Genomic DNA, 19,211 nt, shown 5'->3' on the forward strand with positions numbered 1-19,211 from the left:
CAAAATATAATGCAACCCCCTCAGGTATTACGCTGTCCCCACCATAGAATATAATGTAGCACCTCATAGGATATAATGCAGCCCCCCTCATATAGTATAATGCAGCCCACCACAGAATATAATGCAGCCCCCCATAGAGTATACTGTAGCCCCCTCATAGGGCATACTGCTGCCCCCTCATATAGTATAATGTAGCCCCCCAGAATATAATGTAGTCCCCTGAGAGAATAATGCAGCCCCACCACAGAACAAAATTCAGCCCCCCCATAGAGTATACTGTAGCCCCCTCATATAGTATGATGTAGCCCTCCCAGAATATAATGTAGTCCCCTGAGAATAATGCAGTCCCCCCACAGAATATAATGTAGCCCCCTCAAAAAGAATCATGCAGCCCCTCTCCACACCCATAATTGTCCTCATCACCACCTCCATCATTGCCTCCTCCCCACCACCATCACTGTCCATTTCATCACCTCCATCATCACATCCATCATTGCCTCCCCCACCACCATCATTGCCCATCACCTGCATCATTGCCTCACCCCACCAATATCATTGTCCTTCCCCACCACCCCTCTCTGTCACACACACAAAGCACCACATCACTCTCTCACACTCACACACAGAGCACAGCACCACATACACACAGGCAGGCACACAGCCACACAGCACAGCTCACCTCCCCGCAGCAGCACATCCCGGCAGCACATCCTGACAGCCTCTTCCTCGCCGACAGCTTTCTGTCTGAGACAGCGCGCTGGATGATGATGTGATCCAGCTGGGCTGTCTCAGACAGGAAGCAGGACGCTGGGATGTGCTGCGCTGTGTGCCTGTTTGTGTGTGTATGTAGTGCGGTGCTTTGTGTGTGCATATGTGTGGTGCGGTGGTGGGGCTTTACATGCGGGCAGTGTTAGCTGCAGCCTGCGGCTAATGCTGCCCGCTATTAAAGAGAAATGGTATTCACAACTCTCCATGCCCATAGGGGCGTGGGGAAGTGTGAATAATCATTTTGCTTTAGCAGCGGGGACAGGATCCTGTATCCAGCTGTTGCTAGGCTGGTACATGGTGGACCCCCTTGACTCAGGGGCCCCTTAGCCACTGGCTCGGGGCCCCTGGAGCAGTGAAGGCCCTTGAAGCAGTGGGGGCCCTAGGCAGCTGCTGGCCAGCATGCCAGCAAGTGTTAGTGCCTGGGCACATCAGAGAATCCTCCGGTTCTCCGGTGGGCCAGTCCGAGCCTGCCAATAAATATGGATAACATTACTTTAACAATCTTCAATGATCTTTCCACCTTTGGTAGCTCTGAATTGTCTTGGGTGGGACAAGTTATGGTAGTCAAATCATTTATCCTCCCTAAAATCTTTTACATTTTTATGACCCTCCCAGTGATCATACCTCAATTCTACATCACCAAGACTCAAAATATACTGAACAATTTCATTTGGAACCATAAAAAAGCTAGAGTAGCAACAAATATTCTATTTAACAATAAGCTACATGGAGGTTTGGGTCTTCCTAACCTTTCTGCATACTACCTGGCTAATTTAATTAAACAAAGTAATTGCTAGTTCACACAAGAATCCATTCCTGTATGGCTGGATCATGGATTGGCGCATAACAAATACTACCCCATCAGAGATCTTCTATTATAACATCTTCTTAATCCTAAGGTACAGGAACCAAAACACACGATTTTTCCAGCCATCATCTTAGCCTGGAAGAAACTAGCTACAGCTGCTAATGAAGTGGGAAAAAAATGGCCAAATCAAAAACCTCACCCTCTTGTTAGTTCATGCTATTTTCAACCACAAGCTGCTCCCCTCCTGGTCCTTAGCTGGCATCAAGAAGATCCAAGATGTACACAATGGGATAGATTGTATTCCTTTTAAAGGTTTAAAAATGAGACATAACCTCTCTATGACGGATTTTTTACATTACCTGTTAATAAAAGACCTTATCAAATCTGTTCAATCTAGTAAAGCCCCACTATCTGAAGTAGCATGCAATCTTATTAATAAAGCTGATTATAAAATCTTTTGGAGTAAACATTACGTTTATAATATCTTCAATAATGGCGCCTCCTTTACTAAAACATACTATATGCTCAAATGGGAAAAAAAACTTGGTCAGGTTGTTCACCCCAGAACAGAGGGAAAATGCATTGGATTATTCATATTCCTCCAATATTTCCATGCTACTTCATGAATCTTTTTTAAACTTCAGCCAGATGGTACTTCACTCCTGTCAGGTTAGCTCATTTTTATAACAATTGTTCTCCTTTATGTTGGAGAAATTGTGGTTAACAAGACACTTTATTGTATATATTTTGGAATTGTCCTAAAGTAAGGACTTTATGGTAGGGGGTTTTCTCACCAATCACAGGACTATTCAATAAAAAAATTATGATCACTCCACAGATGGCCCTCCTTTCAATCGCGATGGAGAGCTTCGAATCTGCCCATAGACAACTCTTGATTCATATTTTTCTTGTAGTCAAAAATTCCTTTGCTTTTTCATGGAAAAATGCTCTACCTCCTAAGTTGTGAGATAACATTGAGAAAACCTCTTTGCATAGATCTTTAGCTAACAATTTCCATCAAAATATCTTAAAAAATGGGATTATTGGACCTCAATTTTCCCCTAGATTTCTGTCTCATCACCGAATCCACGTAAATATTGTTTGTCTCTTTCTTATATATGTGGTAATATTGTGGGTAACTAATCCTACTTTATAATTTGTTTAGTTGATATAGTTATACTGTTACTTTATTTCTTTTGTTCATATTTCAGCGTAATTTCCCCCTATTTGATATGTTGCAACAAACAAGTTCTCTCTATGCTGTTTCCCAATGTCCCCCTTTCCCTTTCCCTCTCACCCTCTCTGTTAATATACAAACCCCTCAATTCCCTCCCTACTTACCCCTTTTCTCTTACCACTCTCCCCCCTTGTTAATTATAAAAGATTCAATAAAAATTATTGGAGAAGAAGTCTGAAAAATTGCAAATTGAGTTATGAAAGTGAGATAGCTATAGGGCATCTGTTACGCAACACAAAATGATTAATTACATATATTTGTGAAGTTGTGTAAGGTTTTATGTAAAATATGCTGAATGTAAAGACATGCACTTTAGATAGCTGTCAGTCCATAGATATTTTAGCAGTTCGTATATACGGCAGCTATCTCCTCCAACTCTTCTATAAACAGAAGCGCTCAGCTGACAAAGTGTTTTTGTGTTTTCTATGAGAGCCACTGCTAGGCATCTCCAATGGTGGCTTATGTCTTAGGGAAAAAAAGAAAAAGCATTCCGAAATCACACATGCCAGATTCTTCAGACACCTATCATCTATCAGGGGACTGTCATAAACATTAGACTGTGGGCCAAACCAGTTCATATTAGCAGTTAGGGACACCATTAAGTCTAATGTGTACAGGGGCCTTAACATGATATTCTTATTTCTGCTTTAAATTATATGAAAGGACACAATGTATAACCTTTGCACAGCAAAAAATAATTTCTTATCAACAGCCTACTGGAAAAGAAAAATTAGATGAAATATTTATTGTCAGATTTCAAAAGCCAGACACATTTTACTGATAAGAAAATGATAGAGATTTTGGCACCATCAATGTGTCCTTTTCACCTTGCTCCAGTATAAAACAAGGCGCTGTCAAACCATGATTCGCACAGTTCTTGTTTGGTACTGGTATTCAAGGCTTACTACCAAGAAAAATACCACCATGAAGATCACTATTGCCTTTCTCTTGTTGTCTTTAAGCTGCTGCTTTACTCTACCAGTTGACAAAAAAGGTTAGTAACATAAATGCAGCTAATCATAAAAATAGCAATACATGTTTCATATTTTTGCTATGTCTTTTTGTAGATAAACCAGCTGCACCAGTGCCAAAACCTGTCGTAAAGCCTGAACCAAAAGTTCCAGAAACTCAACCAAAACCTGTTCCAAAAATACCCCAGCCTGTTCCTAAACAACCACAGCCTGCTCCAAAACCAGTCCCTAACCTAGACTGTCTTATACAGCTGTTGAAGGTATGTTTTACATACTGTAATTATAAAAGCTTATCTAAATAATAAAAAATTGCATAAAAACACAAATTGGTGAAAATGGGAGCTATTCTGCTATTGGGCATTGGGATGATGTTCAATACTCCTTCAGCTCTTCAGAATAATTATGCTATGAATCGTGCAAAGAGAATATTTATGCAAAGGAATCTCTCATTCGCCCATAAACTGCAGTAATAAATGAACAGTTTAAAAGGAAACTGTAAGCATATTTTAAAATATAGAAATAGTGTATTGGCTGAATTGGTGCTTATCCATTAATAAAAACTATTGATTTTATGTATATACCCAATGTGCCCATCATGGGAAATCTTCTGTAGAAGACATATCCAAATCAGGATGAAAGTGCACTGGGGATGTGTCAATGCACTTGGAGTAGTTTATCCCTTACCCATCCCTAATCTACTTCCTGCATGATTTTCATATGACTTCCACAAACAACAAACTAAAACCAGAATATAGTGGAGGTCTGAACCAGCAGGATGGAATCAATGCAGGATTAGAGTTAAATCAGTCCAGAATTAGCCATAGGTAACCATCCAAGAGTCAGACAGGGGCAGCGAAAATGCTCTGGGTCAGATATTAGAATCAGAAAACAGGTAATGCCTTGCTAGAAACAGTACACACCTATAACTGGCAAAGACTTAGTCTCAAAAATTGTAGTAGACATATGCAAATCAGGCTGGAAGTGAACTGGAGGTGCGTCCAGCACCTGAAGTGCTTCTTCTAAATGCACTGACTCTAGTGATGAGTGGACCTGTGGAAGTTCAGGTTCTGGTACCCAGAAAGCCATGGGGGAAAGCCATGTTTGAGATTTAGCACTGGACATTAACTGTCCGATATGAACCCCAAGCATTAAGTTCAGGTTCGCTCATCTCTAATTGACACTCATACCCACATTCAGTGTACTTCTGGCATGATTCGAATATGGCTTATCGCACATCACCTATGATCAGAACCAAGAAGATAATATCAGTGCAGTAGCAGGGTTAAATCAGTCCAGGATCGGACACAGATAGCAATCCAACAGTCAGACAGAGGCAGCGAAAACACTCTGGGTCAATTATCAGAAGCAGGAAACAAATAGTACTACACTAAAGTCCGTACAAGACTATAACTGGCAGAGACTGAGTGTCAACTAGGCTGTGGTGCTCAAGAATAGTCTGATGACCCACTCCTGTGGATTAATCAGTGACGCTCGTAAAGTTGGAGTGTCAAACAGCGTAGACAGATTGTGCTTTGTGTGGGGGACACCTATGCCATTTGATTTTTTCTGTGTTTGAATGATTTTGTAGAATTGCACAAGTCAAGAATGAACTGATTTTATTCTGGAAACTGTTATGAGATCGTTTGAATTCATCCACCAAATCTAAATCTGCATTGTTAGCCAATATTAATAAAAAAGATAATAAATATTAATTACATGAGGACTGTACCTTTAATGTTTACAGTCCAAACCAGGTGGGATCCTAACCTAACAAAAATGTCATTTTGTAGAATTTAGCAAGTCATGGATGCTTCAAACCTCTGTGCGGGAATTGTTGTTTGTAGACATCAACACAGTTAAAGTTTTGAAATTTCAATTAATATAGGCATTATTCTAAAGCAAAATATACTTTGAAATACTTAATCGCATATATTGACCTCTCTTTTATAAAAACAATTTCAGAAAGATGCTCCAGCACTGCTGAAGAATTTAGGAACTCTCCTATGTAAATTCAACATAGCACAGGTAAAGATTTCCATTGGTTACAGTGTTTATGGATATTATTCTCTTTTGGTTTGGACAGATTGTTTCTACACATATACCAGTTGTTTTAAGTTTTTTAAAATAAATCAATAGTAGAAGATTAGAAACTTCTTAACACTTTGTAGACTATTAGAAAAAAAGCCGCTTTCTTTTCTTGGACTGATATTTTACTCTCAACTCATGGGTAAAATCTGTCCAGAGTTGATAGTTGCTGCCTAAAAGAGTCTATGGAGAGGATAGGGTAGAGGAACATGAACCAGATACAGGAAACAACTGTATGGCAAGGATCACACATGCAAGAAATACGTCCGAGTCTCGCATGATAATACCCGGCATTGCCGCCGTCTCTCTGGAGTGGAGCATGCAGCTCCATTTTTTGCTATGCGGCCGCACTCTCTGCTCCTGAGTGACGGCGGCAATGCCGGGTATTACTATGCGAGACTCGGATGTATTTCTCACATGTGTGATCCCGGCCTATCAGAGATAAAATAATGGTGGAAAGTATCTGTCTTACTTAACCTTTGTTCACACCGTTACAAAATGAGTAAAAAAGTAGCAATAAATGGTAGGAGTGTACTGCAACTCGTTTCATATTGCTGTTACTATGTCCCTCTCTTAGGACATCCAATCCACACTCTTTCCAGTGTGCAGATCATTACTATGGTCTCTATTGGAATTACTTTATAAGCATAATGAACAAACCCAATTCCAAAAAAAGTTGAGACAATAAAATGTAAAGAAAAGAAGAATGCAATGATTTGGAAATCTCTTATAGCCATATTTTATTCATAGAATAAAAGAACATAGGACACATATCTTAAGTTGAAAAAAAATTTGTTACATTTAAAAAAAAAATAACTAATCTAAGAATTGACGACAGCAACACATCTTGAAAAAGTTGGGTCAGGGCCATGTCTACCATTATGCAGTATTCCCTGTTTTTTTTTACAACAGTCTGGGAAGTGAGGAGCACAATTAGTGGAATTCGAGGAGCACAATTAGTGGAATTTTGGGAGAGGAAAATTGTCGAATTCTTGTCTGATGTAGGATTCTAGCGAAACAGTCCGTGATCCTCTTAATAAATTTGGAGTATCTTACAACTGCAGTGCATCTTCACAATAAACTGTACTTCAGGCGGGGCAGATGCACCTTTCTTGCGTAATTTATGCCACTTTTGTGGTATATATTTTGAATTTTGAAAAATTTGGCAAGTACTTGTGTAAAAACTTCAAAAGTTGCAAAATTTTTGCCCAACATCAACTTGTACAAAGATTGTGACATTTCAAGTTGTTCTATGACAGAATTATGATGAAATCACCTTAATTAATTGGGTCTTCAATGTTTAATCCAGACTTATATCTGGTTACAACGCTACGTACTAATTTATAACACTAGCCCTCCCTCAATGTGATAATTTATTTAGGACAAGCTGAATAAACGGTAAATATACCCCTAATTATTTTTTAGTATTACTCTTTTTTGCATTGACTTATATGAAATGATTTAATGCTTTATTTTTATTCTTTTTTAGAGAGATCAAAATGTTCAATACTTTCTTTCCTTCCTGCAACAAGTAGACAATATCCTGGTAAGAATTTTTTTTATCTGTAAAATCATAGGTAATAGGTAGAGGCAGACTTTAATCTGTATGCAGGTGGTACCACAGAGGGTACTGAGCAACTGCAGCAAAATAAAAACTAGCTGGGGTTCACGCCAAAATAGCATTTATTACCTAACCAGGGGTGTACATATACAGAAGAATGTCCCTGTCCAAGAACAATGTATAGGACCCTGGCAGTCCAACAACTCATCATAATGCGCAATACCATCTGCTTTGGAGGTAGAAGTGGGCCCCCTTACTTCTTGGGCCCTTGTACGGTTGAACAGGTTGCACCAATTGTTTGCCCACACCAAATCTAAACACTATAACCTTTTAGTTCCACCCTGGTTATACATTTATACCAACTGTCACAAAAGCTAGATGAAAAGCAAATAACTGTATAGTAATCTTCAGTGACCACAATTATCAACCTTATAGTACAAATATTTTCTGATTCTTACCATTGAGTTTTTATTGTAGGGTACATTATTATATGAGAATTTCATAATCACAAGTATTATGCTAAAAGAACATCATAGGTGATTTAGTAACTACAATATGAGAAAATCAACTTAAATATGCATGTTAACATTTTATACAAAAGAATAAAGAAGTAGTGGTGCATAGACCCTTTATTGAAGTGCAAACATGTGACTGTGTCCGGTATTGTGACTCAGTCCTGTTCATTTGAATGGACTGTGGTGTGCACTGTCACTGTGTCCTGACTGCAGTGACAATTCACTTTGTAGATCTGAGGAGCCTCAGAGGTGGGAACTCTAAGGTCAGCAAAGCAAAATGTTACTGCAGTATTTGACACTGTAATGCTATGTGTTCAGCACTGTGTTTATTCCTATCATTCATATTGATGGGCTATCATAAGATTATACCATCGATATAGAATCCCAGAAAACCAAATTAACATTGAATTTGAAAAAGCAAACAACTAATTTACATAATATGCATGTTAACTTTACGTAATTTAACACATATAGTTATATTTTACAGTTTACTTAAAGAAAACATGCTAGAATACAAAACTTGGAGACTAATGTTGTACAAAAGCCAATGTACTTTACTGAAATGATATTTAATGACATTTATATGAGGATTGTAATATTTTTCCATTTATATAACTTAGCAAGAAGTTGGCTGCACTATAAGCAACCTTCTGGGCATTCCAGTGGTAAGAGGACCTTATTTTTCTATCATTTGTTAATATTTGCTCAGATAATAATGCTGGGGAGACAGCCAAAATATGTCACTGATTGCTCACAACATATTATATTGCTATAATCCAAATAGTAAGAGTAAATAAAAGGTGTAGAAATGGAAAAACTTGATGATAGAAGTGTTTGCACAGTATTAACCCAAGAGACCTGCCATGACGCTAAAATGACACTAAGTCAAGTAATTTTGCTGGGAAATCTTAAACACATCTGATTGAATGACATCTAGACAGCTGTATTTTTACTGCAATATTATTCTAAAAACAGCACAAAAGAATAAAATATAACCCCAAAAAACTAAACTAAACTATTATGTGATTCCAACTAGCTGGCCTATGAAGTCACACAATCAACAAAATAAATATTACTGTTAAAATGAAATCTTTGAAACAGAGACATACCTTATTGGGGTATAAGTCACACCTAGGCTCTGGTGGCTGAGAGCAGACCCTTATGATAACGTCTTTGTTTTCTGCACCAATTAATATAATAAGTGATTGGGTCTGTCATGTGGATATGTTCAAACTCACTTTACGCATTTTTCTTCTGCTGGCCACATCTGACCATATTAATTTTACACACGCTGAATTGCACAAAGTAATTCCAAGTTACAATATTGTATTTATATGCAATATTGTAACTTGTAATAACCTATAACAGTATATATGTATATGTACAGATAGATAGATAGATAGATAGATAGATAGATAGATAGATAGATAGATAGATAGATAGATACCTGGTTGAATGGAGTCAAAATCAAAAGTCCTATAGTCCCGAAAGCTTGCAGAAAAATTATATATATATATATATATATATATATATATATATATATATATAAACTTTCTGCAAGTTTTCGGGACTATAGCACTTTTGATTTTGACTCCATTCAACCCGGTATTTATATGAAGCTGTTTTGGGGCCATAGCAAAAACGAATTCCAGCCAGAAGCTGATATATTCTTTGGCTAAATTTACTGAAATAAAGAAAAAAAAGAGAGAGAAAATGTAAATTCACGAAAACATTGAGACCAGAATTAATAATTGCAATGGTGTGTGAAAATATGAAGTTTTTAGTGCACAGTATATTTTTGAATGTGGCATAAATTGACCCCTGTTGCATTTTTCCCAAAAATGTTGTTGGGTTTTCAACCCATACACCTATTTATTTTTTTAAGTTGAGGAAAATGCCTTAGGCCGGGTTTACACTGCGTTACAGCAGCCCGTTCAACACATACGTTAAATGGGCTGCAAACGCAAGTGCCGACTTTGGCACATCGCTAGCGCAGATAGAGCATCTGCTAGCTCTATCTGCGTTAGCAGTGACGGACCCGGAAACGCTGCAGCCCGCGTCTCAGGGTGCGTCACTCAATGACGACACATGGCTAGCGCACGCCCATTGTGGGCGTGCGCTAGCGATGCGTCCGACATTGCAGTCAATGGCGGCGCTAGTGGACTACGTTACACCGCGTTATGCAGCGGTGTAACGTAGTCCGTCTAACGGACTGGGGAACGCAATGTGAACCCAGCCTAATATTTTGAAACCTTCTTCATGAATAGGTTCACTAAGAATAGCTGCTCAATTCTGTCACTTGTGCGTATTGGAAGCAGATACTTTTTATGTCTACATTACACAATAAGTCTGACTGCTTTTTTTTTTTACCAGAAAACCACCAGATTTTGAAAAGAAGGTGATATGTAATAATCTCGTGCAAACAGAATTTTGATTTCTTTTTACAGACAATCGATGCTCAAAATGCCGCACAACTAGCTAATCAAGTTTCCCTTGTCCTGTTCCAATTCCTGGTAAGAATTATTTTCTTTGAGTCTTTTATATGTATATTTTCCTCTAACTTTGTCAACCAATGCTTAATATAGTAATTCTCTTGATTTTCTTTTTTTGGTGTCGAATGCACATAAAATAAAACTTATACAATATTTTTTGCTTCCCTATAGCAAAACATCATTGAAACAGTCACGAAGGTCTTGGTAAGAAGCAGTCTTTATAAATGTTACACTGTTTATTAAAATATTTTCAGTGATAATAAGTGATATAAAAGGTAAATGGTAATTTATTATTCCAAATCTCATTATATAAATTCATAACTGGAGTTATTTTATCTACTATTATTTTTTAGGATGAGATTCCCCTCATCGGTGACCTGATCGTAAGTCAAAAGTCTTAATTTTTCACAAAAATTTCAGGAATTATTAAAAGCAATCTGATAACATAGGGTATATTTTTAATATAATTTTAGAATGATGTTCCTCTTACACAAGATATCCAAGATCTGGCCTGCAGTGTGCTGGTAAGTATATTCACAAATACTATAATTTAATAATTAGGTTTAATAATTTAAAAATAGTATAATTGCATGTACATATGTATGCTAAATTGATACATTTCAATCTCTGAAATCTTCTTCTTATCAATATAGCACCATTATCTTACAGAGATTGCCAGCATTCTGGTAAGTTTTTCAAGTTGTATTAATTTCATTTTTTCAAAGAAATGGATGTCCACCACATTTTAATTTTCAAAACTAGTTCATGTAACCACAGCTCAACACTGGTCTCTAGATGTATACAATAACTTCCTATGCTGCTCCAACCAGGAATGTATTCTGCAGGTTGTGCTGTAAACACTCTGCCAATAAAAAGAGTGGGCTACTACTGTAGTAATCAAACAGGTATATGGCACACCCAGTGAAATAGAGTTAGCTTGAGAAGGATGCTATTTCCTCTGGAGCCAACCACTGAGCTTCTGTAGACCAATAGTAGACAGAGTGAATGAACTGCCTTAAATAGGATTTATTGTCAATATTTCATATCCATTGGTTACATTGCAGTAAATACATTATTACGTTAACATTTCGGAAGAGGACCATTCATCAGATATATAGGCTATGTTCAATGAGTATAGGTCAAAAAAGTCCAAACTGTGGTGTGGGATTCCCCTGAAAAGAGACAACCAAGATCCAGCTGTATCAAATCCGGTGGTGTGCGACATACACCGCAGGCCTTGATACAGCTGAACAGTCCTGGTTGTCCTTGTTTAGAGGAATCCCACACAGTTTGGACCTTTTTGACCTACACGCATTGAACTTAGCCTATACGTATGATAAAGGGTCCTCTTCTGAAACATTAGTGCATTACTGTAATTACCACCGGGTAACCAATGGATATGTAATACTGGCAATAAATCCTATTTGAAGCTTCTCTAACTTCTCCTTTACGTGTTCAGTTCCTTCACACTGGTACTGGTACTATGTTTCACTATACTAAAGTAATACCGAGCTAAAATGATCAGGTCTCTAACAGAAAGTTCTACACACAGCAGTATCTGGAGTTTTGTGTTTACTACTGGGGCTTGAGTATGGAAAGTTTCCGTCTTGAATTTGGTCATTGTTGTAGAAACATGTAATGTCATACACACCGATGTCATCATTTTCTTTTTTATTACAAATGGAATTTTGGAAAACCGTGTTGCATATCAGTAAAAAAAAACTATTTAGGTGCTCACATCAACTATTTTACATGTTTTTGCTCTATAGTCATGTTATAGTTACATACATAATCATTATACACTATAGCTCTGTAGTATACAGCCACAGAGCATCCCTTTAACATCATACAGTCTCCTTTATGTGACATTTATATAAAGAGGTTTAATCATTAAAAGACAGTATTAATTCAATATTTAGACCCAGGGAAATTTAGAAAAAAACGTAAAACACTGCTATATTTTAAGAAAACTCCATCTGTAAACAAATTGTCCATAAATGAATTTGAAGCATCTGAAAAGTGGCACGCGCCTCTGTGTGTTCCTCACTACAAATTTACCACATGTAAGATTTGTGGCAGAAGGAATACCACCACTCATCATAAATTTTACAAGCAGTAGTTGCAGTTGGCATGCCCTGTCCTGCTCCAGCTTCACCCACTTTAACAGAGCTGGGTGAAAATAGAGTGAGACCACCAAAGGTCGCAACATTTTAGCACAGACTTGAAATATGACAGCATTTTGTGATCTTGTAAAGCTTTTTAAACCAGAATTTTGACCTGGAAGCTTTGATGAATCAGGCTCATCATGTGTATAAAATGAAAATGTATTTTTGATCCTTCTATTCTAAAGACCATTGTTGGTGATATTACTGGAGGACTCACAAAGATCATCGCTGGGCTGTAGAGAGGCATTTTGAAACCAACCATGAATAGTAAGTATGATGCCTTACAAAAGCTTAATATTCATAAGCAAATTTTCATTTACAATGAAATCATTAAAGGTTATTTGGGTGCAAATACAGTATAAGACTACCTTCCAAATAAAAACATCTTATAATCTATTAGCCTATCCAAAGCCTATCCAACAACAGAACCATTGATGTTAAGGTTCAAAATGGCATCAATTGCGTGGTGCGATTGGTAGTATTTATAGGATGATGAGCACGCATCCAAGTGCAGTCCAATATACAGTATGCCAACTCAAAGAATTGGTAAAAAACTGGAAGAAAATAAAAGCACAAAAGGGTCTTATCTGGGTATAAGGAGATAAATTCTATTAAAATTTACTCACCAGATCGAGCTCTTACACAGGCTCATAGAAATGTAAGCTGGTGCAGATCCACCGGTCTCCTCATGACCAACCAAAGTGAAAAAAATGGGATGAAAGGGTAGATTCGTCTTTGCGCCGCTTAAAAGATATAAAATCCAAAAATAGGTAATTCAATGAAAGAGTGGCTTTATTCAACGTGTTTCGGAGCAACAAGGCTCCATCATTTTTTGTGTGAAAACATATTTAACTTCACATTTATAGGGAAAGCTTGTGACATGATAGCATCAGCTTGCCTGTACATTTTGGCACATTTGTGTTTAATTAACTACTTGTATTAATTGTAACAATTCTTTTTCAGGTAGCATCATGGTGGCTCGTGATACATTTTTCCAATCTCCATCCCATTCTCTTTTCACAACTAACTGTCTCCTGTTTATGCATATCATGTAAATTGTATATACATGTATGGGAGACCAATGTTCTTCAAAGTCATAAATAAATAAGCCTCTATGCACACCTGTGTCCTTGTATTTTTTTTACAAAGTTGCTGTGAAATTTTTTTATAATGTTAGAATAGTAAGTTTCTAATGGAACTGAGGTTTAGAAAAATGCTCAAAACTCAACTAATCTTGAACTAATCATCGCATGTTTAATGGTGAACTGCTAGACACAGTTAATGGTTCCTTACAATAAGAAAATAATTTCAAAGGGCTTCATTATGATTTCAGATCAATAAATTTGTTAGCTAACCAGGAATGGAACCTACACATACAAAAATCTAAACCACCTCTGTCTGGAGGCAACTGAAACCACTTGTTAGGGCTGGCGAAACGCACCAAATAAATATAAAGATAGTAATAAGGTGCGTTCGCAGTCTGGGGTCCACCGTACAGAGATGTAAACTGCTGCTCAGTAATGGTGGTATAGTAACGAACTCACACGGGTTAGCTGTCACCTGGTGTGAACCGCAGTGGAGTCTGATGCTTCACAGAACCGCAGGAAATATTTAGCGCACAGATTGTGGGCGGCGTCGCACTGGCGAATGCCACTTACAATGCAAATAAGGAATTTAGCGCACAGAGTGTGCTCAGTGCCGCACTGGCGAATGCCTCTAACAAACGCTAACTAGCGGAATTAGCACACAGAGTGTCACACTGGCGTACGCCACTAACTGATGCTGCACACTATGTGTTGTTCCAATACTTGGCCCTGTCGTTTGCTCCAATCACTCTATTCACCTACACAACCAGAGGGAAGGGAATCAGGAGCTTTCACCTGAGACAGACACGCTTGCACACACACACCATAATTAGGATATACTAGCACATGGCCGTGCAGCCGTGCGATCATTTTATAGCCATAGCCTTCCAGGACGTTGCTGAAGACCCAATCCGAGATGCTTGAGGACCTGAGCATGTGGCCTTCGACCACCAATGAGCGGTCGTCTCACGGGCATGCTCAGATGGAGAAAAGCAGGACTTAGTCCCAGGAGCTTCTGCTCGCCGCTGACTAATGCCGGTTGCTATAGGTAAACCTCGGATGGCAGCCGCAACCAGATGCACAACATTATCCTGAGCAAGATACTGGGACTGATGTCTCTGCTAAGCAGGATGCTCTGTGGCTGAGGAAGAATGGGAGACCACAGAGGACTTGGCATGAGATTCTCCCTGTGCAGTGGCGGGAACTCAATGCCTGAAACCATTTCTTCTGACTTTTCTCCTACATGCTGCAAGTTCTTTTACTGTAATCCCATTAGGTGAATCAAAACTTTCAAGACGTAATTGATTATTTCAGATAATAAAGAACTGACAGTATTACATTTATTTTCTGTTTTATTTCTAAGGAGTCGACCAGGTTTTCATTAAAGGCTGCAGTCACTCTACAGTATGTGACTGCAGACCTGTAAATCCTCACATCATGTGCGCTGTGTGCTATCAGGTTTCTCTGGTATCGGTGGAGATATGCATAAATCTGGCTATATTCTGACGAGATGTGAGTGACCTCACTCAATACAAGTGAATTGAGTGAAGCTGTGGAGAGTATAGCCAGCATCAGAATATTCTCACAGTGCACGCTGCACGCATTGCAAAGATTTGCAAGTCTACAGTCACATAGTATGACGGCAGAATTTTGTGATAAACCAGGACAACCCATTGAAGACCCATGAACTTTTTTTTAACAAATATGACTCTAATTTAGAGATAATTTTTACTTGCATATTACTTTAAATTACTGTTTGCTTGGATAGTAATACAATCATTAACATAAAATATTTTAACATTAACCAATTTGCGTCATTAAATATTTACCAATTGGAGGTCGTATAATAGCTGTATAGCTGTATAATAGCTGACAGATCAAAGTTAGCTATGCTCACAGAACGATCTGTAATAGATTATTCAGTGCAAAGGCTGACATTGTTCTCGGGAGCATCAGTCCTGTTTACACAGGAAGATAGGCTGCAGAGAATGATGATCTTTTGTCCAGCACAAAAAAAAATTATTCACCCAATGACCCATGATTTTCAGCCTCTATGCACAGCAAGATTGTCGTGAAATGAGCATTCGTTTGAATGACCAATCACAATAATCTTTCAGTGCAAATGCATCTTTGCTCTTCAACGGAATCCAGGGGGAGGAGAGCTACTGGAAATGGATGAAGGAAATTGTACTCTGCCATCCAAATGGCTGCTGCTGAAGCCAAAGCCACTCTTGCAATGCTGAGGAGCACACAAGGAGCCACAGTATGACAAAAATAGCTATACATGTTAAGGATATAGTAGAAATGTTGTACGGTAATTCTGTGTGTCATAATAACCCTGCAGACTTCTGTCAAAAGTTTCACCTAAATGGTAGAAAACGCCTTTAAGAGCACTTTAGAACATTTCTCAAGCTAAACTATACCATCAAACATAAAGTATAAGTTAAAAATAAATTGAAATTTCAATCTAAATAACATTATACAGCAGATACATCAAAAGGCAAAAATAATAGCAAAAGATGATGCAATTCAAAATAATAACTAATATAGCCTTGTTGAAAAAAAATGCTGAAATGGTTGTTATATAAAGCTATACTGTAAAAAATGAGTTACCTCTAATATGAAAAAATGAAGATAATTGTAAAAAATTTCAAAATAGCATTAAATAACCCTAGTCTGGAAGAAAAACCTGATTATAGGTTGATCAGAGTGTGATCCGATTTTCTCAGATGAGAAGAAGATGGAAAAAAAATTCTCCATCTTCTCCATTCTGTCATCAGAATGCAGTCTGATGTTTTCCATGGACTCATTGACTTGCATGGCCAAGTGCGATCCAGATATCGGATGCAAATTGAGCGTGCTGCGATTTTTTTCCTCTGTCTGAGAAACAAATTAGACATGTGCATGGCCCCATAGAATAACATTGGTCCATGTGCGATCCAATGTTTTGTTGGATCGCACTGAAATAAAAATATGGTCATCTGTACAAGCCTTTAAAGTAGGAAATCTGCTCCATATATAGGATTTCTGTTAAGATTTACAACACTTTTGGGAACATATCCCTGGACTATATCCAGTACAAAAATTGCAAAATGCTGCTCAACTAAGCGCTGTGCAAAAACTTGTAACTTTTATTAGGCTATGTGCACACGTCCGGAATTGCCGCAAAAATTTCCACGGCAATTCCAGAACTCCTTGCCAGGGGAAAAACACATGTGGAATTGGCTTGCGTTTTCCCGCTAAACACTAGCGTTTTATAAGTGTAATTAGCTTGCAGAATGCTAGCGTTTCCCAGCGATCTGTAGCATCGCTTGGAAAACTGATTGACAGGTTGGTCACACTTGTCAAACATAGTGTTTGACAAGTGTGACCAACTTTTTACTATTAATGCAGCATCAATAGTAAAAAGATATAATGTTAAAAATAATAAAAAAATGAAAAATCATGATATTCTCACCTTCCAGCGTCTCCCATAGTGTTCCCGATGCTCGCGATGCTTCCGTTCCCAGTAATGCATTGCGAAAATTACCTGTGATGACGTAGCGGTCTCTCGAGACCACTACGTCATCACAGGTCAGTGCCGCAAGGCATTATTGGGAACGGGAAGCATCGCGAGGAGCGGGAAGACTGTCGGGGACGCCGAAAGGTGAGAATATCACAATTTTTTATTTTAATTCTTTTTTTTAACAATTATATGGTTACCAGGGCCTGTAGGAGAGTCTCCTCTCCTCCACCATGGGTACCAACCGCACATGATCCACTTACTTCCCGCATGGTGGGCACAGCCCCATGCGGAAAGTAAGCGGATCAATGCATTTCTATGTGTGCGGACTCCCCACGATTCCGTTTTTTTACGGTTTTATCACATTTTTATGGCGAAAAATCATGAAAAATGCAAAAAATCCTGTATGTGTGCACACAGCCTTTTATGCTTGATTTTGATTGCTTGATAAATGACTCCTGTTTATATGTTTATTAGATTCTCTATAAGTGTTTTTTTATGTATTCATTGTATATCCATGCATCATGGGAAACTATTTATGTGAGTAAGAAAAGACTTGTCAAAGTGAAGATGCTCTAGCAATTCCCTAGATTTTCCTACAGTAATACAAGCTGCAAAATCTAAGGCTAGGGTCACATTGCGTTTATGGCTGAGCGCTAATGGACAGCGTTGCACGGGGAAATTAAGGCCGTGCAATGCGTCCGTTAGCGCTCCCATTGCCCGCAATGTTAAAACGCATTGCTAGCGCGTGTCGTTTTCGGCACGCACTAGCGATGTGCCGGTCTTTTGTAGCGCGCCTCGGACGCTGCTTGCAGCGTCCGCGACGCACCCGAGGTCCATTCCCCGCTCTCGCAGATCGGAGATCTGCGCTAGCGGGGACGTTTAACGCGACCCCGAAAAAGACATTGCGTTAGCGCAATCCGCTAGCGCTTAGCGCTAAACGGATTGCCCTAACGCAATGTGACCCTAGCCTTAGACTGTCACACTGTAGAAAGATGTTCCTAATTGATTTGCACTCCCCTTAGGATCACTTGCCATGCACCTCCCCAAACAATGTTACTCTAGCATGGGCTAATTTACTAAACTGGCATGAATTTTGATTAATTTGCTGGGAAATCTTTACCACGCTCTACTCTGTTGAAGCTCAAACTCACGGTTGCAGAACTGACTGCTGTAAAAAACAGTCTAAAGTAGTAAACTTTTCCTAAAAGTTTGAGTTAGGCAACAATTTTTGTTAAATTTAACGTGTTTTAGGCCAAAAAACTGGTGAAAACACCTTGAGGAATCGAGTCCTCCTCCCCTCTAAGGGCGTTGAATGTCAAAAACTGCATTGGAGTCTAGCTATGTTTAGTATGATTTTACCAATATCACTTAAATATACAGGTCCTTCTCAAAAAATTAGCATATAGTGTTAAATTTCATTATTTACCATAATGTAATGATTACAATTAAACTTTCATATATTATAGATTCATTATCCACCAACTGAAATTTGTCAGGTATTTTATTGTTTTAATACTGATGATTTTGGCATACAACTCCTGATAACCCAAAAAACCTGTCTCAATAAATTAGCATATCAAGAAAAGGTTCTCTAAATGACCTATTACCCTAATCTTCTGAATCAACTAATTAACTCTAAACACATGCAAAAGATACCTGAGGCTTTTAAAAACTCCCTGCCTGGTTCATTACTCAAAACCCCCATCATGGGTAAGACTAGCGACCTGACAGATGTCAAGAAGGCCATCATTGAGACCCTCAAGCAAGAGGGTAAGACCCAGAAAGAAATTTCTCAACAAATAGGCTGTTCCCAGAGTGCTGTATCAAGGCACCTCAATGGTAAGTCTGTTGGAAGGAAACAATGTGGCAGAAAACGCTGTACAACGAGAAGAGGTGACCGGACCCTGAGGAAGATTGTGGAGAAGGACCGATTCCAGACCTTGGGGAACCTGAGGAAGCAGTGGACTGAGTCTGGTGTGGAAACATCCAGAGCCACCGTGCACAGGCGTGTGCAGGAAA

General features: G+C 38.5%; 1 protein-coding gene across 1 annotated transcript; it reads left to right on the top strand.

Annotated features, from left to right (window-relative positions):
• Positions 1-3,687: 3,687 nt before the first annotated feature.
• Positions 3,688-13,720, top strand: LOC143773781 (uncharacterized). The gene is made up of 12 exons (XM_077261136.1): positions 3,688-3,807; positions 3,881-4,044; positions 5,747-5,809; positions 7,359-7,415; positions 8,566-8,610; positions 10,393-10,458; positions 10,609-10,641; positions 10,791-10,820; positions 10,911-10,961; positions 11,091-11,123; positions 12,788-12,869; positions 13,566-13,720. Exons 1-11 carry the CDS (start codon positions 3,738-3,740, stop codon positions 12,839-12,841), a joined length of 666 nt encoding a protein of 221 aa, XP_077117251.1. The 5' UTR covers positions 3,688-3,737; the 3' UTR covers positions 12,842-12,869; positions 13,566-13,720.
• Positions 13,721-19,211: the final 5,491 nt, after the last annotated feature.

Source organism: Ranitomeya variabilis, chromosome 5 (genome assembly GCF_051348905.1).
Source record: "Ranitomeya variabilis isolate aRanVar5 chromosome 5, aRanVar5.hap1, whole genome shotgun sequence".
Lineage (NCBI taxonomy): Eukaryota > Metazoa > Chordata > Amphibia > Anura > Dendrobatidae > Ranitomeya > Ranitomeya variabilis.

What these genes read in the sequence shown, in the direction of transcription:
- LOC143773781 (XM_077261136.1), top strand. Translation starts at nt 3,738, where the DNA reads ATGAAGATCACTATTGCCTTTCTCTTGTTGTCTTTAAGCTGCTGCTTT. An exon ending in TTGTCCTGTTCCAATTCCTG is followed by an intron (nt 10,459 to 10,608) that starts GTAAGAATTATT and finishes GCTTCCCTATAG; the next exon opens with CAAAACATCATTGAAACAGT. An exon ending in CCCTCATCGGTGACCTGATC is followed by an intron (nt 10,821 to 10,910) that starts GTAAGTCAAAAG and finishes ATATAATTTTAG; the next exon opens with AATGATGTTCCTCTTACACA.